At 47.6% G+C, this 21,344-nt stretch overlaps 2 protein-coding genes across 4 annotated transcripts; one reads left to right on the forward strand and one right to left on the reverse strand.

Moving 5' to 3' along the window:
* Window positions 1–9,153: 9,153 nt before the first annotated feature.
* LOC308494193 (uncharacterized protein) lies at window positions 9,154–15,087 on the reverse strand. Of its 3 annotated transcripts, XM_081041681.1 has the most exons (5): window positions 14,913–15,087; window positions 12,884–13,780; window positions 10,504–12,691; window positions 10,114–10,264; window positions 9,154–9,760 (listed from the first exon to the last, which is right to left on the reverse strand). In XM_081041681.1, exons 3-5 carry the CDS (start codon window positions 10,930–10,932, stop codon window positions 9,609–9,611), a joined length of 732 nt encoding a protein of 243 aa, XP_080897807.1. In that variant the 5' UTR covers window positions 10,933–12,691; window positions 12,884–13,780; window positions 14,913–15,087; the 3' UTR covers window positions 9,154–9,608. The 3 variants fall into 3 exon arrangements, 1 of the variants encoding a protein (XP_080897807.1); XR_013992888.1 differs by lacking the exon at window positions 14,913–15,087 and having other exon boundaries at window positions 10,732–12,691; window positions 12,884–13,449; XR_013992889.1 differs by lacking the exon at window positions 14,913–15,087 and having other exon boundaries at window positions 12,884–13,449.
* Window positions 15,088–15,466: 379 nt separating this feature from the next.
* On the forward strand, window positions 15,467–16,158 carry LOC308495260 (large ribosomal subunit protein eL34-like). Its single transcript, XM_081043181.1, has one exon. It carries the CDS (start codon window positions 15,478–15,480, stop codon window positions 15,829–15,831), a length of 354 nt encoding a protein of 117 aa, XP_080899307.1. The 5' UTR covers window positions 15,467–15,477; the 3' UTR covers window positions 15,832–16,158.
* The last annotated feature ends 5,186 nt before the right edge of the window (window positions 16,159–21,344 follow it).

Below are 21,344 nucleotides of genomic sequence, written 5' to 3' on the forward strand. Positions count from 1 at the left end.
ATCCAAGCCCTCAGCTTCCCCTTCAATTTCTTTTTCCACTTCTCAGTCACAGGGAGATCCCCAAGGTCCAAATCTTTATGCGTAGTTCCCCGGGCCCCTCCTCCTGGAGCCTGTGGATGCAAGCATGTTGGCAGTTGCCTCTCCAAGGCTTCTAGCTCCTCTGTGACCATCTGATCTTTACCTTGGACACACTAGGCATGTATGGAACTTGTGGCTGACAATTCATGAGTTAGATTTGGTCCTGCATGAGTTTTCTACGGCTGCTGTAACAAATGACCACAAACTGAGTGATGTAAAACAACAGAAATTTATTCTACTACAGTTCTGGAGGCCAGAAGTCCAAAATAGTATCACTGAGCTGATATAATTACATGTATGTACACACATGCTGAGCAGTAGAAGACAATACTAAGAAGGAGCAGAGAGACATTGGAGTGATGCAGTCTTCAAGGTCAGAATTTTCCAATGTCCCTCTGCTCCTTCTTAGTATTGTCTTCTACTGATCAGCATGTGTGTGCATACATGTGTGCATACATAGGCATGCACATGATCTCCTTTGCCTCTCTCTTATAAGGATAGTTGTGATTGGATTTAAGGCCATCTGGATAACCAGGATAATCTCCCCATCTCAAAATCCTTAACTTAATTATATCTGCAAATTCCTTTTTCCCAAATAAGGTGATATTTACAAGTTCCAGGGATTAGACCTGCTATCTTTGAGGATCTTTATTCAGCCTACTCCAGGTTCCAATTTATGTCCCTGCTCTATTCCAACCTACTGGGCTCACCCCTCCCTTCCACTGATATCTTCTGTTGGAAAGTTCCTGCAGACAATTGTCTAATAAATCCACACAATAAAACAAAGTCTTGGCTTTCTGGGTGAAAAATTGTTTTTAAGCTTTATATACTTCTCCAACCTAGGAGTTAATAGTCACTGGCTCCTTGGGAAGGAAAAGGTGATTCTTATATCTGTTAGTCACTGACAGTCCCTCCTAGGAATAGGCTTAGGTTTTTCACGTGCTTCATAATGGCACATTTGTAAGACAAACAAGCTACTCTCTTATATCGATATAGATTATAGGGGTGACCGGATGGCTCAGTTGGTTAGACCGTGAGCTCTGCACGACAGGGTTGCCGGTTTGATTCCCACATGGGCCAGTGGGCTGCGCCCTCCACAACTAGATTGAAGACAAGAAGCTGCTGCTGAGCTTCCAGAGGAGCGACCTGATGGCCCAGTTAGTTAGAGCGGAAGCTCTCAACAACTAGGTTGCCGGTTCGATTCCCACATAGGATGGTGGGCTGCGCCCCCTGCAACTAAAGATTGAAAAAAATGACTGAACTTGGAGCTGAGCTGCGCCCTCCACAACTAGGTTAAAGGACAACTTGGAGCTGATGGGCCCTGGAGAAACACACTGTTCCCCAATATTCTCCAATAAAATGTATTACATAATATATATTATATATATTATATATTATATATATTACATATATAATATATAATATATATTATATATATAATGTCACATGACATAATTTTAATGTCATAACATGCCATTCTTGACATAATTTATGCAGGAGTGAGGATAGAAAAGAAGACAGCACATGAAGGAGACAGAGTCACACCCTGTCATCTTCTCTGTATGTAATATTCTGTATAAAGTTTGTATAGGTACATACCAAATGATAATAGTATTTACCTTTGAGAGGGAGAGTGAGATTCACGAAGGGGTCAAAGAGGGACTTTTGCTTTTTACTCAATTGTATCATTTAATGTTGTAAATATTAAATAAACATTTTGTCTAAGTAAAAAAGATAAATAGTATCATTTCCTATTCAAGAGGGAAAACAAGGGCAGCAGGTTGGCTCAGAGGTTAGAGCGCAGTGCTCATAACACCAAGGTCACCGGTTCAAGTCCCCCATGGGCCAGTGAGCTGCACTCTCCACAACTAGATTGAAGACAACGATGTGATTTGGAGCTGAGCTTCGCACCACCCCCCAACACATACACACAACAAAATTGAAAAACAACGACTTGACAGCCTGGAAAAACACGCTGTTCTCCAATATTCCCCAATTAAAAAAAGAGGGAACAGCCGCTATGGAAGGCAGCTATGGAAGGCAGTGTGGAGGTTCCTCAAAAAATTACGAATAGAATTACCATATGACCCAGCAATCCCTCTCCTGGGTATCTGCCCAAAAATTTGAAATCATTTATACATAAAGACACGTGTGCTCCAATGTTCATTGCAGCTTTGTTTACGGTGGCCAAGACATGGAAACAACCAAAGTGTCCTTCGATAGATGAATGGATAAAGAAGTTGTGGTATATATACACAATGGAATACTATTCGGCGGTAAGAAAACATGATATAGGAACATTTGTGACAACATGGATGGATCTTGAGAGTATAATTCTAAGCGAAATAAGTCAGACAGAAAAAGCAGAGAACCCTATGATTTCACTGATATGTGGTATATAAACCAAAAACAACAAAAGAACAAGACAAACACATGAGAAACAAAAACTCATAGACACAGACAATAGTTTACTGGTTACCAGAGGGTTAGGAGGGTGGAGGGAGGGTGATGAGGGTAAGGGGGATCAAATATATGGTGATGGAAGGAGAACTGCCTCTACGTCAGATCTCCTTGTCTCAGATCTTCCAGGCCTTTCCCGTCTAGGCTCTCGGCTAGGCCATTGGCCACTGCTCAGGACTATGTGTATATTTTCACCTTGGGCCACTTTTCCTTCCACAAGAAGAATGATGAGTTATACCCCTTGTAGCTGCCTCCCCATTGTATTTCAGGGACATCCGTGGGTATGGCTGGAATGCAGCTGCCATCCATTTTCAACTTGTACCCACATACCAAGGCAATCCATCCAAAAGCTAAGCTTAGACCTTTTCCCCCTCCTTCATCTGGCCATATGGGATCATGTAGCCATAGGTGTGAGCTGAGGGAGGGGCTGTGGTATAAGTATGAAGGGTAACATAAAGGTCTGAGGTACTGCTCAAAGAGGTTATCCACACCTCTGTTCCTACCCAGGCTATATTCTAGATGTACCATTTCCATCCTACAGTGAATTGCTGATGGGTTATCTCAATTTGACCTGATGAGTCTGACAGGACCCAGCTCATAATGGGAAGTTCCAGATGTATAGTCACTTGGCATCCCACAGTCAAGCATTCTGTCCCTACCAGGGCCCAGTAGCACACCAGAAACTTTCTAGAAAGGCATATAATTCCCTGCTTCAGAACCTGAGGGTCCTACCTGGCAATTCTTCTACAAGGACTGGCCTTGAACTCTACACTGCATCTTTGCCCATGACTGATACCTCTAACACTATAGGATCTGTCAAATGAGATGGTCCAGGGGGCTGCTTGTACTTCAGTCCGGACCTGCTGTAGATTCCTCTCCTGCACTCCGCCTCTCTCAAAGCTCTGTCTTCTGTGTCAGTCAATATATGGACAGGGACAATAATCCTGCAGGTGAGTTGTTTTTATCCCCAGAACCCCAAAAGGCCTACCAGGTGCACTACTTCCTTTTTTTTTTTTAATTAAATGCCAAACTTTATTCAGATTTTCTCAGTTTCCCCCTAATATCCATTTTTTTCTTCCAAGATCCCTTCCAGGATACTACATTGCATTTAGTCATCCATGTTGGCTTAAGCTCCTCAAGGCTATACCCCAGTTTCTTAGATTTTCCTTATTTTTGATGACCTGGACAGTTTTGAGGATCACTGGTTAGGATGGTACTTTACCTCTGTGATCTTCCTTCCAAAAATACATAATCCCACTATAATCATGAGAAAAACATCACACAAACTCCAATCGAGGGATAATACTACTTCCTTCTTTGTGGCATAAGATTCAAGATACACTGATTTGTTTTTTACTTTGGCGGTGGGTACCCTGCCATGCCCCTGCCTATTGGACTCCTAAAAACTTTGTTGAAATGGCAGGTTCCTGAATCTTCAAAGTATTTATCTCCCACTCTCTGGAGCACAAGCATCTTACAGAGGCCTCTTCCTCATCCTGTCCAATCAGTATGATGATGTCAGTGTAATGGATCTGAGTAATGTTCTACAGGCTGTCTAGATTATTCACATCTCTCTGTACTACATTATGAGAGGGGATAGATATGACATAGGGCAGGAGAGTAGACATGGTCAGGGAACAAATTGTAAATAAACATTTGTGTCTGTCCACATGATTGGGAATTGCTTCTTATACTCTTTTTTTTTCCTTCTTCTTCTATTGGTTGGAATAGGAAGGAATGCATGTATCAAATCAGTGGCCAAGTACCATGTACGTAAGGCCTTATTTATCTGCCTGAACAATGGTAACATGTCCAGCACACAGCATCCACAACAGGGATTACTACTTGGTAAAGCCTCAGGTAGTATATTGTCATTCTCTAAAATTCATTAAATTTCTTAAGCAAATAGACTGGCAGAGTAAATGGAGATATGATGGGGATCATCTTGCCTAAAGCTCCTTTAGATCTTTAAGACTGGCTCTAATCTTTGTCATGCCTGCTGTGATATTGTTTGTAATTTACTCTCTTGGCTGGGGAGACAGGTGCAGTTTCATAGATTTCCCCATGGCTTTCACTGTTGTTATGGTGGGCTGAGAGACAGATAGACCCTGTGGATGAAAAAGGGGCCACATACTCAACCTGACAAGCTCAGGGGATGCCTGCATAGTGGGCCTTACAAGTTCAGACATCAAAAGTAACCACACAGGGGCGGCCGGATGGCTCAGTTGGTTAGAGCACGAGCTCTGAACAACAGGGTTGCCGGTTTGATTCCCACATGGGCCAGTGAGCTGCGCCCTCCACCACTAGATTGAACGACAACCACTTGGAGCTGCTGGGCCCTGGAGAAATACACTGTTCCCCAATATTCCCCAATACAATTTATTTTAGAAAAAGTAACCACACAGGATGATCTGAGAATAAAAATTCCTAACTAAAAGGGGACAGGGTAGTCATGTCCTAACATAACCAAGCCCCTGGTAATTTTAATGCCCCTGGTATTTTGGCAGCTAGAATTAAATAATTTAATTCTCAAGCAGGCCTTCGTCCACATGCTAACCGCCCTTCTCGCTCAACTCCTTTTGTTCTCACAGGATAATTTTGTGTTGTGGACGTGCTATTTCTTTGTCAAGCAGGAGGGGATAAATTCAGGGCCACAAAGAGAATTTATGAGTCTGCTTTGCAGAAGGAGGGAATGTCTCCAAGGTATCTGCAACCAGCTGCTGGCGCCCAGGAGTCTGATGTGAAAAAGTGTTACCTGTGACTAAGAAAACACGGACTTCTCTCTCAGTTCCCTGGAACTTCCCCTCCCCTTTAAAAACCCTGCCCCAACTTCTCTCGAGGAGCCACCCAAACCTTTTCTTTCTCGGTGTTGGTTCCCTTGTGCACTGGCTTAATAAACCTGTGCCTCTTGCCTGAAATTTCTTGTGGTGATCTCTTGCTTTCCATCCTGGGAGATCACAAGAACCCAAGGAGTCGGTAACACTAGCTTTTAGCTTCCTTGACAAAAGTCAATCTTTACTTTTGAAATAGTCTATTCCTTTGTGCATCAAAGATAACATACCTTTGAAATGTCAGAGTAATTTTCTTTTCCAATTTCCTCAAAGGCACAATCACCACGAGAGCACGAGACCACAATGTTATCTTGTTGCCCACATACCACCTCTGTGTACTGTAAACATTAACTACCCTGCACCCACCAATGCAAAAGAAGTGTGTCTCTCCATTTTACTTTTCATCCAACACAGAGATTTCCCCTCTTTGCTTTCTCCTGGCCCCTTAATCTATCACCGGTGGATTTCATGTAACCATCCCTACATCTCCTCCTTTGATTCTAATGTATAAAAACAAATTCGCAAAACTACTATTCTCTGGAGCATTTTCTCAAATCCGTTGAGATTTTGCACCCTGGCAACTGTCATCAGTTTGGCTCAAATAAACTTTTTTTCTTAATTTTTTTTATTATCAAATCAACTCTTATAGGACTTTCTTAGGCTGGATGTTCTTTCCTTGACAACCCCCACCTAAAATTTGGTTTGCATGTCAAGATTGATGATACCAAGAGGGTAAGAAAAATTTCATTACTTACATAAGTGAAGGTTCTGGGGAAAGCATCACACACCTCTCAAGCAGTGTTGAAATGGCCTGTGGGGGGAAAAAGCAAGGAAAAGAGAGTGGTCTGGGGGTTCACTGTGGTTAGGAAGTGGGGCCAAGGTGAGAGTTTACACGTGTGGGCAGGGGCATGCATGCTTCAAATCTCTCCCTGGTGCCAAAATGGGGAGTGTACAGGCTTTATCACCACCTTGCCCACATATGGGGCACAAGGGGAAGGGGAAAGTCTAGCTCAAAATGAAAGATCAGTTTCTAGGTGAAATATGGGCTGGGGGCAGTGTTCCTCCCTGCACTGCTGGAGCTCTGGGAAATGGGGGCTCTTAGGACTTGAAAGATAAACCTCAAATGGCCTTCATTGTGCCTGGCCTTAAGCCACAGAGGGGTTTTGATAAAAGGAATAAAAATCAAATAAGGCTGAACAGCAGAACCTGTGGAAAGGAAGATGACATTGGACCCTCTCAACTGTGTAGACAAATAAAGGGGTTCTATGGAAAGTGACCTTACTGGGTGAGCTGATCATAAATTCCTAACTGGGCAGGTCACGGTGGGTAGTCGGACCCTAGGAATATAACTTCTTTAGTAGAAGAATTAGTTTTGCCTTAAGCAATCCGTCTATTGTTTCTGTGCATCTAGGTTATGCCTCTTTGAAATGCCCCCTTCAAACCCCTCCTTCTAAAGGGTGAACATCCTGAAGAGAGCACGGAATCTCGTTAACTATCCTGTAATCCATCCATGCCTTGCTTTCTCCCACCTTTATGTAATCTTTCTTATGTTCCCTCTTTAATCTCAAATTCATAAAAGAAACTGCAAAACTGTTATTCTCTGAAGCACTTGAGATCTTGCCCGCAGGCATGTGTCATCAGTTTAGCAAAAGAAACTTATAAAACTTTTCTACAGGCGTGGATATTTCTTACATCGACAGCTGTTTGGTACCAATGCCAACACAGAAACTACTCGCTTTAGTGTCAAAGGACCAGGAAGATACGGTGCTGATGGAGACAACAGGAGAATCATAAGCACAATGTCACCCTAAATATAACAGTTGACCTTTAGTTAACCGATACAGAGGGCCTGTCTGGGCATGAATAGTAATGTCAGATTTCTAAACAGATGTGGGGATGGAGTTCCAGAGAGGTTTCCAGGCTCTCAGCCTCACGTGGAAAGGTGCTGGCTCGGGTAGTAGATGGCCATCAGCTGTGACTAGTTGACTATTAGCTGTAACCTGTTAGCCATTAGCCACTGATATAACTTCCGTGGCTAGCTGGCAAGGGCGGAGTGTGGATTGAGGGTTGCAGAGAGGTGGATGGCAGTTAGCAAGTGAGGTTGGTTGGCAGAGAAGCGGATGGTGGGTTGCGGATCATGTGGCTTCTGCTTCCTGTGTCTCCAACCCAGCCGCCAGCGAGAATATAGTGGTATGACTCCCCTACCTATGGCTCCGTGGGTGTTCCTTTTTGGCCTCACCATGTCCTGAGTTCTTATGTGGGGAGCGGGACCAGAGACCCCGCATAACATCCTGCATGACAACAGAATAAAAGTGTTGGAGCAGGACAACAAGTGTCTGGGGGGCAAGAGGAGGGATAACAAATAGGACAGTTTGGGAGACACTTGGAGAATCATCCAGTCTTAGCCCACCCCTCTCTTACCTTTGCACCTACTGTAGGAGCAACATGCCCACCCAGGTCACCATGACCTTGGTGGCAGGAAGTACCCACATGCAGGAAACAGTATAGTGTAATGAAAGGAGCACAGGTCACAGACTTTAAAAAGCTAGCTTTAAACTCTGTGACCAGGGCAATCCCCTCATTTCTCTTGAACTCAGTTTGTACCACTGAATAAGGAAAGGCTCCATGATCTTCCTGCCCACCCTCATCACCCTCACCCAACTCTTAGGAACTAAGCCCGTCCCTATGAAGCGCCAGAGCCCAGATCAAGTAGGCCTGTGTGGGGGGAGGGGGAGGGAGTCCCCCTCTGGGTGGATGGTACGGCTGCCCTCCCCGCGTGTCTACAACCCCATCCTCCGGACAGCTCTGAAGACCAGTGTCCAGTGTCCAGAGACGACCGACAGGAGGGCACGCTACCAAACAGGATCGGGCCACAGGAGCCGCTTTTGGTTCCTCGCGGGCACCCAGCTCCCTTCCTCTCTCCCGCCTCCGCCTGGACTATGCTGATGGTCCACGCATGGTCAGAGGGGTCTGCTTCGACCCTAAGGCCAGTGGGACACCAAGTCCAACAGACCAGCGGGGGAAGGGCAGAGGGAATAAACGCGACCCAGAAGAGCGAACAGGCCCATCTGTGATCCTCGCGCGCCATCTGTCGGCCAGGGAGGGTAAGGCATCAAGACAAGCGCCCCGAAGCCGCTCTGGACCCGGACAGCCATTTCACTTTGAGGACTGTCGCATTTCCCAATAGGCACTGCAACCCTAGCTCGCAGCTGCAGGAAATGGCTGCCGGCGCAGGCGCACACAGGAAACTGTCATACTCCACTACGTGCACACGTGCGCAGGCGCACATCCACCCTTGCGGCTCAGACCCCTGCGGCCGTCCTTTATCTTCTGAATCCAGAATCTCCTGACTTTCCAGTGATCGTAAGGGCTCTGGCACAGTAGTTCCAGACACTGAATAGACATGAGAATAAATTGGGGAGCTATTAAAAGACACCTATGCTGGATCTCCAATCCTGGGCTCCATCCTGCCTGTTACGCACTTGTTCAAGATTCAAGGTTTTTTGGTGCTTTCGGTGTATGCCCAGGAGACCCAACAAGCCAGTCACCCTACCCACCAGACTCCTATTGACAGACCATCCAGGTCACTCAACTCACTTCCTTTACCTGGTTCCATAGGACATTGCTACCTAGCTGGTGATCAACTTTTGGAGTTAAAACACCTGACATCACCTCTTAGACCCTGCCCCCCATCCCCCAATGCAACACGGGTTCCCAAGCCACTGCTGCCCAAAACCCTGACCTGAACAGACCGTTCCTTCAACTGCCCACATCGAGACACAGCTGAAACATAATAACATTTATTGAAGATAAACATTTAACTGAAACCATTGAACAAAGGGAATAAAATCACAGACAGGAACTTCTAATGCCCACTAGAGCCCATAGGTCTCCAGCTCCCCCTCCGCCTCCTTGGGGTCCCTGACGAGGTGCATCAGCTGCCACACCCCCATAACAAGACCCTTCTGCCATAGTCCCCCATCCTGATGGCTCCACGATGGGCTTTTGCAGGATGACGGACGCTGGCGATGTCCACTAACTCCAGGGCACACCTCCCCCTCTGGCCCACATGCTGGGTCTGGCCCTGCCCTATGGCCCAGCCAGGACAGTCACAGAATGGTGGAACACACAGCATGGGACACTCCACCAGGCCGAGGAAACTGAGTCACAACGAACAACAGGGTGAGACATCAGAGCACAGTCCCCCTCTGGCCCCGGTGCAGTTCTTCCTTCCTGAGGTCACAGGCGAGCACCGCCCATGCCCTCATCCGTGTTTCCTGCAGTCTCCAGGGGCTGGGCTCGGGGTCTCCGGGGTGGGGTGGTCAGCGGGGGTAACTGCTCAGAGAAGAACACACACATCTCCACAACAACAAGCAGCGGTTGGCCAAAACCTACATGGAGAAAGCAGAGGTTAAGCTCACAACACTGGATGAGAGTGAGCAGAGCCCTGGCTGGCAGGAAGCTCACAGCACGTGCTGGGGCCCAGAGGTGATGGCACAGGTCGGTGAGGACACCCAGCCGGGGGCACGCACACCTGGCGGCTCTGCACACGAACTGTGTGTGTGCGGGGGGGGGGGGTGACTTGACACGAGGGCCACCGTGGGGCCTACAGAGAAACAGGGCGGGGGCTTCCCAGCACAGGGAGCAGCCTGCCCCAGGGGACGGAGAACGGGAGTCCCCCAGGGATGGCTCCTAACGTGTCCCAGTCCAGGGCACGTAGCAGATGTGTTCAGGTCCCCCTCACCTAGGCTGAGACGGACTGCTGAGGCCTGCTCCCAGGCCGGCTGCCCAAGTTGGCATGGTTTGGGGCTGGAGCTGGCCTTGGCAGCTGCTGAGTGGTGGCTCGCCAGACCAGTCCCCGTCCTCTGCATGCTGTCTCCAGGTCCCCAGTGGCTCTGCACAAACAAGCAAAACGAACATCTCCCCAACAACTCCCCCTCCTCCAACTCTTGCTCCTCGCCTGCTCGCCTCCTCCTCCTTTCTTCTTCCTCTACCTTCCCCTCATTCCCCTCCTCCATTACTCCTCCTGCTTGGGAACAAAAGTCCCTGCACACCCACTCCCACCAAAACCAGCTCTGGGGTACTAACCCAAGTCCCCACTGACCCCCTTGCCAGGCTGAGCCTAGGCTCTCACCTGGGGCTCTTCTCTCTCCTTGCTCTCCTTGCCCCCATAGCCCATCCAGGCTGCAGGGGGAGGAAACTGCCTGTAGGTTGGCGCTTGGCTCCCAGGACCTTTGGGTCTCCTGGCCTGACTTGCACAGGGGCTCGAGGTGCTGCCTTCCTGGGGCTCCCCTGGAGCGCTGTCAAGGATTCCGAGGACGGACTGGACCCTGCGACCTCCCCTCTGCGTGGGGGACACTACCTCTGTGTGCAGCAGCTCTTCCTCGCCTGCACTGGCTCCTTCTGGCAGGGGCGGCCCTGGGGAAGGCTGCTCCAGGCCCCACGAGGCCTGGCGGCCAGTCGGCATTCTTAGCTCAGAGCACACAGGGTGGGCGTTTGGGGGTGGCCAGATGAAGGGGCCGAGGCCAAAGCCCCCAGTTGCACCTCCATCAACCTCTGCCATGGTGGGGTCCCTGTCCGTGGCTGGAGCAGCCCATGTACCAGGTGTGGTGGCCCCTTGTTTGCGTGGCTGGTACCTCTTCGGGACCGTGTGCTTGGCCCTCCATGAGCCGAGTCCAGCTTCATGGGTGGAGTGCCTTTCAGCTGGTGGAGGGTGAGGGGGTTTGGCCTGGTCCTGACTGCCCTGCCCTTCTGCCCCACTCAGGTCCTCTGCTGCTTGTGCAGACTGCCCCTTCCCCTTGTTAAAACCTTTCTTCTGCGTGGTAGGAGAAGGGGTGCCCAGTTCTCTTGAGCCTATGCTTCCTAGGGCTTGGGGTGGCTCGTGGCCCCAGCCCCTTCCTCGTTTCCCCACTCTTCTGCTCCATGGTGAGGACTCTCCTTTGGTGGAGGTGTGTTTTCAGTCTTAGGGCATATGTCCTGATTATGTACTTCCTCCCCACTACCATGGCCTGACAGTCGCCTGCGCTTCAGGCATGGGATAACCCTCTCCTGGATGGTCTGGGTGCTGCTCTCACAATATGGCCCTGCCTGCACAGTTTCCTGAGGTACGGAAACAGTGGCTTCTCCTACTACCTGGCTGTTAGAGGCCCTGCGGTCCCTCTCTTTATACTTCTGCTTCTCCTTTATCACTGCCATGGTGATCTCCCACTCTTCATCATCTCGAATGAGCTTCATTAACTCCAGAAAAGTGGGAGGACACCCACGCTGATCCAGGAGCATAAGCTTGCCCCGGAGGCTGGTGGTCATATTGGCCCGAGCTAGAATGTGCTTCAGGCGAATCATGTCTGTGCTTCTTATTGACAAGGGGCTGTGCTGCACAGCTTTCTGCAGCAGGGGCTCTAACCGGAGCAGAAAAACAGAGATTTTCTCTCCAGAGAGCTGAAAGCTCTGAAAGAACTTAAACTGTGAGGTTCTATAGTCCTCTTTACTCCCAAAGATCTGCTTCAGGGCGTCCAGGCACTGCTCCACAGTCATGGAGTCATTGTTAGCCAGGAGCATCCTCATGACGGACAGGGCGGGGCCACGTAGGCTCTCTAGCAAACGGCGCCTCTTTTCTACCATAGACACTTGCCACACCTTCATAATCTCAGTGACATGCTCTAGCCAGATTTCAAAGTTCTCTTCACCTGGGACTGGGAAAGTATTTCCCGAAAACACTTTAAGTTTTCGGTACCACATGCTTTCTTTCAGAGGCTGCAAAACTGCCGGTTTCAATTGGGAAGAACCCTCTGGTTCCATGCCCTCAGTGACACTGCTATCCCCCAGGATTTTGGCCACATCTGCCATTTTGCGGCCCTCATCCTTCAGGAAGTAGTTTAGTCTAGCGATGAATTCGTCATCTGAGTTACGGGGTTTCACCACCACTTCCCAGACCCCTCCCTTTCCTGGGATCTCACTGGGGATCATAGTGAAATTGACAAAGTCAGCCAATTCGATGAAGATGGCCTTGGCATTGTCCTCCCTTCTGAACATTCTGCCCAGCACCCTGTAGGCGCACAGGGGCTGTAAGCCTGCCTTCACAGTCTCTTTAATTTCCATCTCACTACACTCCACGGGGATCCCCACAATCAGCAAGGCCTTCCTAGGGTCCAGGTCCATCCCCTTGCACCAATCCTCTAACAGTGTCACAGCAGCCATTGCTTCCACTTTCTATGAACTGATCTAATACTAGGGGTAGTAAGCTGCTCAGAGTTTGACCACAACTCAGTGAATTCTGAGCCAATGCCAAGCACAAAGGCAGAAGTGTCCCAGGTTTCCACAACCTGTAATGCAATTGGGGTGAAAGCATCATTATCGCCAAGTCCTCTCTATCAAGAGCCCCTTCTCTTCCCCCACCTCCACTCACAGGAATTCAGTCCCTGCTTCCCAGGGCTCCCCTAGTCATTTGGTGGAGTGTAGACTGTAGAGGGTCCTCCCAGTCCAAGCTCCCCCCACCTCATCCCCTCCCTGCTGACCTCCTCCTGCTGTGGGTTCCTCCTCAAATTCCAAGGACTCTGCTGCATGTGCTGCAGGTGCCTGTAGTAAAAAGGCCAGCGTCAGGAGGCACGGCCTGATGACTGGGGACACTGACAAAGCCCTCTAAGCAAGAGAGGACAGAACGTCCCACTCCCTGGCTCAGGGCTGTGCAGGCCCCAGGCACCTGGCACCGCTTTGCCAGGGCAAAGGCAGGAGGAGGGAGATGCAAAGTCCCCCTCTTTCTCAGAAAATGCCCGACAGATGAGAAAGATGGCTGGAGTTCTGCGCAATGCAATGAAACTGGTGGGTGTGGAGAGCCTGTGATAAGCTGCAGTGTTGCCATGGATACTGAGAACAGCGTGGACCGTGGACCATGGGTTTCTATCGCAGACTGGTGTCATGTGGTAAGGTTAAGGCCCTCCAGGAGCAACAGGTGATGTCACTGGCCTCCAACCAATGTAGTGCCCTAGCAACAAGGGGGGGTTCGGGGGAGGGAAGATAGGGGTGGGCAGCAAGCATGGAATGCTAAAAAATCAAGAGCTTATGATTTTAAAATGTGTGGGAGCTGGAATCGGGCAGAAAGGGGACCCAGAAAAGGTGACCAGTGCCACACTTCAGGAGACAGACAACTCTCTGTCTAAGTATGACCCTACCGTGCAGAGTCTGTACACCTTGGCAGACAGCCCCTCTCCCTCCTGATCTTTGCCAGGGTTACAGAGGCTCCTCCCAACACAGGCCCTCCTCACCACCACTCACCTTGCTGAATAGGACCCTCTGGTGGTGTGGATACAGGGATGCCCCAGGCACTCAACACTCACTCAACTCTCCAGCTCTGTCCAGAGTCAGGCAGTTCCTTGCCCCAGGGTGTATGGGGGTGGGGTACTGTTCCACTGGACCTGTCCCCAAGACAAGGCAGAGGTATTTTGATAGGGTTCTGCCCCACATACCCCTGCTCAGGTTGTGCCAATTCTAAGTTTGCAGACCTGGCCACAGGTACCCTGGTGCAGAGATACAAGAAACTTGTCACTGGGGTCCACTGCTATAGCAGGAGGAATCCCACTTTAAGATTCTTGCCCCCACCCTCAATTTCATACCCCCACTCATACCCACCTACTGCCAAGTCACACTCCTTTCCAAGTCTCACCCCCACTGAAGCTCAACCTCTGACCCAAGCCCCCCCACCCAGCCCCGCCCCCACCCAGCCCCGCCCCCACCCACGCCCAACCCCTGACACCAAGCCCCGCCCCCACCCAAGCCCAACCCCTGACACCAAGCCCCACCCCCACCCAAGCCCAACCCCTGACACCAAGCCCCGCCCCACCCAAGCCCAACCCGACACCAAGCCCCTCCCCCACCCAAGCCCACCCCCTGACAACAAGCCCCGCCCCCACCCAAGCCCAACCCGACACCAAGCCCCGCCCAAGCCCAACCCCTGACACCAATCCCCACCCCCACCCAAAGCCCAACCCCTGACACCAATCCCCACCCCCACCCCAAGCCCAACCTCTGACACCAAGCTCCACCCCTACAGCTCAATCCCAGCCCTCACCCAAACCCTGCCCCCCACCTAAACCCAACTCCTGTTCTCATTCCCCTATGCTCCCCTCCCCCACACTAAACCCACTGCCCTAAAACCCCCACCCTTTACACACCCCCTACCTCAAACACCCCCCATTCTGTAGTAGGAATACATCTGGTCAGTTGATGGTGGCGGAGGCCAGGAGAGGAAGGGCTGAAGCCACTTTCCTTCCAGAGCAAGGCCGAGAGCCATTTGTTCTGGATATGCAGACTGCAATGGCTTTGGGCAGGGTTAGGCATGGAATAAGTTCCTCTGCAGTTTCCAGGCTGGTTGCTATGGCCTGTAAATGGCAGGGAGCCCGCGGAGTGCCAAGCCTGATCTAGTAGGATCCCATTTCCAGGGGAAACCTATAACCACCGGCCCCTGAGATGCCAAGGAAGATGGCAAGGGCCACTGGGGACAACGTCCTGCGGTTTGGGTTGCTCTGTGCCCAGGGCTCCACTCCTTACCTACTGGAGATGCCTGCAGGCCAGACGCCAGAAGACCGCAGCCACCACGCTTCTGTCCTTCTGTTGCCCCGGTGCAGACTGGGCCACGAGCTGGTGGGCGGAAGAGGCTATAAAGTAAGAAACCCTGGCGCCCCCAACAGGGGCACACGGCCCGCTCGTGCCTGCGCCGTCGCAGAATGGTACCCTCCTCCCCCTTCGAAAGGGGGGGCTCCTTGCCTCAGCCCTTGTCCCTGTCCCTGATGCACTTGGCGGAGGTGGGGGCAGAGAGTTCAAATCAAGCTGTGGGGGAGTGTACATTGCAGAACTGGACTGCTTCTGGCCTTGGGTTAGCTCCAAAGAGACCGCCAGCCCCGCCACATGGAACGCCAGGCCCAGGAGCCATTGTCCATGTTGTTACATTGTTTCTTCTGTACTGTACGAGCTGTGCTATAACAATCACCAGTGCCTCCCCTCAAATTTGAAAATTGCAAGTCATCACAGGGCCGTGTGCAAAACTAAAGCCCCAGAGGGTACTTTCTAAAGAAAAGTCCTGCTCTTCGGGGGACGGGGTCTACAGGCATTCAGGATGCTCCAGCGTTTGACATACCGTAGGAGGCTGTCCTACAACACAGCTTCTAACAAAACTAGGCTGTCCCGAACCCCTGGTAATAGAATTGTTTACCTTTATACCAAGAAGGTTGGGAAAGCACCAAAATCTGCATTTGGCGTGTGCCCAGGCCGACTCCGTGGAGTTCGTGCTGTGAGACCTAAAGTTCTGATGAGGTTGTCTAAAACGAAAAAACATGTCAGCAGGGCCTATGGTGGATCCATGTGTGCTAAATGTGTCCGTGACAGGATCAAGCGTGCTTTCCTTATCGAGGAGCAGAAAATCGTTGTGAAAGTTTTGAAGGCACAAGCACAGAGTCAGAAAGCTAAATAAAAAAATGAAGCTTTTTTTTGAGCAATAAAAATAATTAAAAGGCTAAAAAAAAAAAAAAAAAAGTCCTGATCCCTGTTTATTTTTTCTTCGGCTGTGTTCTAATGGAGCATGGCAACAATACAGCTGCTCCCTGTATTTCCCAAGGGCACGGAAATTTTTGGAGTTCACCAAGAGACAGAAAACTATCAAGGATTCCATTCTCCCATTATTCTCTTGACTTTACGAGCAAGTGGATTTACTCATTACCCACCTAATACTCAAACTGCTTCCTGCTCTTTTCGGAAGGTTTCTTCCACTCAGGGAACATTTGCGCTGGGGCCTGCAGGACCCAAATGCGCTGTCCAACAATGGGTGTTAGGGGGGTACAGGTAGCACAATGGAAGGTGGTCTGGATAACAATGCCTGTCTGCATCAGGAGGACGGGGTGAGATTGAGAGTCTGTGTTTCTCGAAAGCTGGGTGACTCCAATGCTACAGATCCCTGACTAGGCTTTGAGTACCAAGGCTCTAAAGGCTGTAATTACTTTTCAGATCCAGAAGTTGTGCGCTTTTGATGACAAAATAGATTTCTTTTGCTTTATTAGGGATACAAGTGAACAGGCTGTCTTATTATGCTTTAATAAAAATATTTAAAGGAAAAAAATTTTAAATGAAAGGTTACTGAGCAACATGTTTGTTCCCCTTCAACTACATTTGTTTGCTATGTCTGAGAAGGGGAACACAGACCTCAATAGGCCTTACTTAGTAAGAACACACTTTTAAGAGTCTGTTAAATCTATCTCCCATGCCAAGAAAAGGTGGTCACCGGGTGCTGTCAGAGAGTCGACCCTGGGTGGGACATTTTACCTGAGGGTTCTCATCATACCAGATCACTGTGGTTCCATGAAACCACCACTGAGCCACTTGTTCTTATAGGTATTACAAGGTATTACAAAGGGTGATAATCATGGGAAGAGGTGTTCTGGCCCTGTGTTCCTGGGACGTTAAGAAATACCCCTGAAAACATACATTATATTAGCTTCAGGTGTACTACGTGATGCTTCAATTTTTGTATATATTGCAAAATGATCACCCCAATAAGTCTAGTTAACATCCATCACACAGTTACGATTTTTGTTCTTGTGATGAGAAATTGTAAGATTAACTCTCTTAGCAACCTTCAAATAAGCAATATGGTATTATTAAGTACAGTCACCATGCTGTACATTACATTCCCAAGATTATTTATTTTGTATGTTTTTGTGTATGTACGTGTATGTACTATTTTAAAGTGAACTTATTCTGACAAAACTTTAACAGTAATTATATTTCATATGTAGTATGTCAGCCCTAAACATTTCAAGACCTTTGGGTAACTTAAAACCTTATACTAAATTAAGTATATAAGGTAAGCAGTATGTGTTTTTGTTAAGAACAACGATTAATTTTGTCCTAAAGTAAAATGACTGGCTGTTCCAGAATGACAAAGACTAAAGCATAGGACGATGGATGAAAGAAGGGGTCCTATGGAAAGTAACTTCACAGGGTGCTCTGATCATAAATTCCTCATTGGACAGGCCATAGTGGGTAGTCATGCCTCAGGCCTATAAATTCTTCAGTATTTTTTTTTACAAATAAATTTGCATCTCTTTTATTTTCCCAATTATAAATTACTCACTGACACACCTGTTAGGAAATAGGTGTCTGTCTTGAAACTTCCCACTTCATAATTGTCCATGAATTGGCTTATTCAGGCCTGATGGAATTTTTTCTTTTTCTTTTTAGTGCCTAAAATCCAGAGAGAATTAGTCCCAGGGCATTCCAGTCTATTTCCTTACCATGGTGTCACTATTAAACAGTGCCGGTACCTGGAAGAGGTCTCTGCTGAAGAACAACTGTGCCCAAACAGGAATCTAAAAAAACTTCTTTAGTTTTTAAGCAAGCCCTGTCCGTTGTTCTTGTGCATCTAGGTCAACACACCTTTTAAATACCCCCTTTCGGACTACTCAGAAGAAAAACCACATTCAAGAGAGCACATAATCTTATTTCCTCTCTTATAATCCAATCTTGGCCTTGCTTCCTCCCACCCCCATGTAATCTTCCTTAGTTCCCTCCTTAATTTCAAATGCATAAAAGAAGCTACAATATTGTTAGTCTCTGGAGCATTTAAGATCTTTCTTCCTGGCATATGTTGTCAGATTGGCTCAAATAAATTCTTATAAAAATTCTCCACAGGTTTGGACATTTTTTATGCCAACAGGACAAAACCTGAATGAAAATGAAAGTTGTAGAAGGTTCGTAGAAAATACATTTTACTTCTTGTGGTCATAACTGGTTAAAGTTCAATGGGTTTATTTATGAGCTATTTTAAAATGAGCTGCAATATTAAACAGTACACTGATCCGAAACTAGAATTTGATTTTCCCTGTTAAAATGGGAAAAAAAATCTTAGATTATTGGTAGGATCTTAATAAGAGGTTGTAAAAGGTTTTGCTTTGCCATAGATAGATAGATAGATAGATAGATAGATAGATAGATAGATAGATAGATAGATAGATGGATGGGGGAACAGCGTATTTCTCCAGGGCCCATCAGCTCCAAGTCGTTGTCCTTCAATCTAGTTTTGGAGGGCACAGCTTAGCTCCAAGTCCAGTTGCTGTTTCCAGTCTTTAGTTGCAGGGGGTGCAGCCCACCATCCCATGTGGGAATAGAACCAGCAACCTAGTTGTTGAGAGCTCTTGCTCTAACCAACTGAGCCATCCAGCCGCCCCTCTGGAAGCTCAGCAGAAGCTTCTTGTCTTCAATCTAGTTGTGGAGGGCGCAGCTCACTGGCCCATGAGAGAATCGAACTGGCAACCCTGTTGTTCAGAGCTCATGCTCTAACCAACTGAGCCATCCAGCCACCCAAGGTTTTGTTTTGTTTTGCTTTGATTTTTGAGTAATCAGCTTAGAAAGCAAAGATTCTGTGTCTCAGAATAATTTACTGTGCTTCATGTTGATTTTATCATGTCCTTAATTACTTGAGAACCAAACCTTTTCACTTTTGAAAGAACTAAGGTTCTTTACTGTTGCGTTACTTTCTATGTTTTCTTTTAAAATATTTTGTCACTTTGGTTAAATGGAAAGCCATGGATAGTGCGTTGGACTTCTAAAGTGTTGCATGCCACAGAAACAACCAAATTTCTTTGTCAATCGCATGGATTTTGTAATGAACTCTCATCAGATCTTTAATCATGGGCATTTTAAGTCATTCACAGATAATTTTTTGTTTTACACTGAATCTTCCCTGAAAGTGCTTGCTATCAACTACAGGTCATAATGCTTCATCTTCAAGAAAAAGTGACTGTCTCAGACCCCCATAGAAAGGGCTATTCCAGTTGTTCTGGGGGCACAAGCTTCTGATGGCATTGCTTCAATAGTTTTGAGATCCTACCACTGGACTGAGCCAGAATTTCCAGAATTCTAGTGAAGAAGCTGATGGGTTCATGAGACTGTTAACCCAAGACTGAGCAGAACAAGAATTACATAGGGTTTTTGAGCATTCTTATTTTCATGGCAATACAATTATTTGCCTACGTTCAATAAGAGCCTGCTCTCCTTTTTAACAGGGCACAATAGGGACCGTTGGTTAGTTATATAACAAGGCTTTCACTGAAATGTCATATTTGAGAATGATGCTTATAGAATCAGATATGACCTGACAATTTAAAGTAACTAACACTACCCTATTCTTTCTTTTCTCTCTCTCTCTCTCTCTCCCCCTCCCCCCATCTTTCTTTTCAGGTTTTTAGGGTTTTTTTCTTTAGGTTTTAGTTTTTGGGGGGCGGGGGGCATACTGTCACTAACAAGAATCCTGGAAACAATCTAGTTAGGCACTATGGATGTAGTTCTTGTTTTGTTTTGTTTTTCAATTTTTATTGGGTAATATTGGGGAACAGTGTGTTTTTCCAAGACCCATCAGCTCCAAGTCAAGTCGTTTTTAATCTACTGTGTTTCCCTGAAAATAAGACCGGGTCTTACATTAAGGTTTGCTCCAAAAGACGCATTAGGGCTTATGTTCAGGGGGTGTCATCCTGAAAAATCATGCTAGGGCTTATTTTCCGGTTAGGTTTTATTTTTGGGGAAACATGGTGGTTGTGGAGGGTGCAGGTCACTGGCCCATGTGGGAACTGAACCCACAACTTTGGTGTTATGAGCACTGTGCTCTAACCACTTAGCAAACCGGCAGCCCAGTTCTTGTTTTTTGAAGTAATAAAATCTCTTCTTCCTTTCCCAATTGTACTCATGTAGCCAAGATGGTGGCTGAGGTTGGAATGAGAAAGTTGCTACAGGGGCACTAGTTGAATAGCTATTGAACACTGGGTCCCAAGGTCCCTGCTCAGTAGTGGAGAGATTTCTGTCTTGTCTTCTATCTTTGGACTGATTTTTTGATCATCCTGTTCTGTCCCTGGGCTGGATCAAGACATAGATGACATGCAAAGTGTATTTTTCAGATAGAAAACTCAGAAGCATAGATCACTTGATAGGCAGAATGATGATTCAACAGAATTCTGACAGCCTGGGGTGTTGGCCTTAATGAGCAAGATGAAACAGCTTTGCCCATTGGTACAAATCTGGAGGAATGGGTTCACATATGTGTGAGAGGGCGCCTCTAAGGAGGGTGTTTGAAGATGTGTATCCAAAATTACTGTTAAATGACAGTTGATGGGACCAGGGGTGTTTAAATGGGAGAAGAGTTGACAAAGGGAGAACTTGATAAGCACCTTCATCTATTTTAGGAGCTAGCACGTAAGAGAGGGATTATAGATTACCGGTGGGCGGTAAAGGGAAACAGAATTCAACTGAAGAATGTATTTTATAAAACTGGGCCTGCCCACAGACAGAAGGGGCTTGTAAGAAACTGTGGTCCTGGTCATTCCACGTTTGCAATAAGGTCTAGGTGACCATTTGTTTGCAATGGTAATGAAGGGGAGGATGGACCCAAAAGAATAAAATATTCTGGGCAGCCGGATGGCTGTTGGTTAGAGCGCGAGCTCTTAACAACAGGGTTGCCGGTTCGATTCCCACATGGGCCAGTGAGCTGTGCCCTCCACAACTAGACTGAAGACAACGAGCTGCTGCTGAGCCTCTGGAGGGGTGGCCAGATGTCTCAGTTGCTTAGAGCATGAGCTCTCAACAAGGTTGCGGTTCAATTCCCACATGGGGTGGTGGTCTGCGACCCCTGCAACTAAAGATTCAAAACGATGACTGGACTTGGAGCTGAGCTGTGCCCTCTACAACTAGATTGAAGGATAACGACTTGGGGCTGATGGACCCTGGAGAAACACACTGTTCCCCAATATTCCCCAATTTAAAAAAAAATTAAAAAAGAATAAAATACTCTTCATTAAGACCTGAGAGTCTAGAATTCCCACTTCAAGTCTAGAATTCCCACTTCTTGTGCCACTTCTTGTGCATGCATAGTTTCTAGATCTTGCTATTTTTTTTCTCTTTAGACTTAACACTTTTTAAAGTATTGCTTTTGTGGAGAGAATG

This window comes from Rhinolophus hipposideros (genome assembly GCF_964194185.1).
Source record: "Rhinolophus hipposideros genome assembly, chromosome: X".
In the NCBI taxonomy this organism is placed as follows: Eukaryota; Metazoa; Chordata; class Mammalia; order Chiroptera; family Rhinolophidae; genus Rhinolophus; species Rhinolophus hipposideros.

What these genes read in the sequence shown, in the direction of transcription:
- LOC308494193 (XM_081041681.1), bottom strand. Translation starts at nt 10,932, where the DNA reads ATGGCAGAGGTTGATGGAGGTGCAACTGGGGGCTTTGGCCTCGGCCCC. An exon ending in AGGAGAGAGAAGAGCCCCAG is followed by an intron (nt 10,265 to 10,503) that starts GTGAGAGCCTAG and finishes TTGTTTGTGCAG; the next exon opens with AGCCACTGGGGACCTGGAGA. An exon ending in AGCAGTCCGTCTCAGCCTAG is followed by an intron (nt 9,761 to 10,113) that starts GTGAGGGGGACC and finishes TTCTCCATGTAG; the next exon opens with GTTTTGGCCAACCGCTGCTT.
- LOC308495260 (XM_081043181.1), top strand. Translation starts at nt 15,478, where the DNA reads ATGCTCCAGCGTTTGACATACCGTAGGAGGCTGTCCTACAACACAGCT.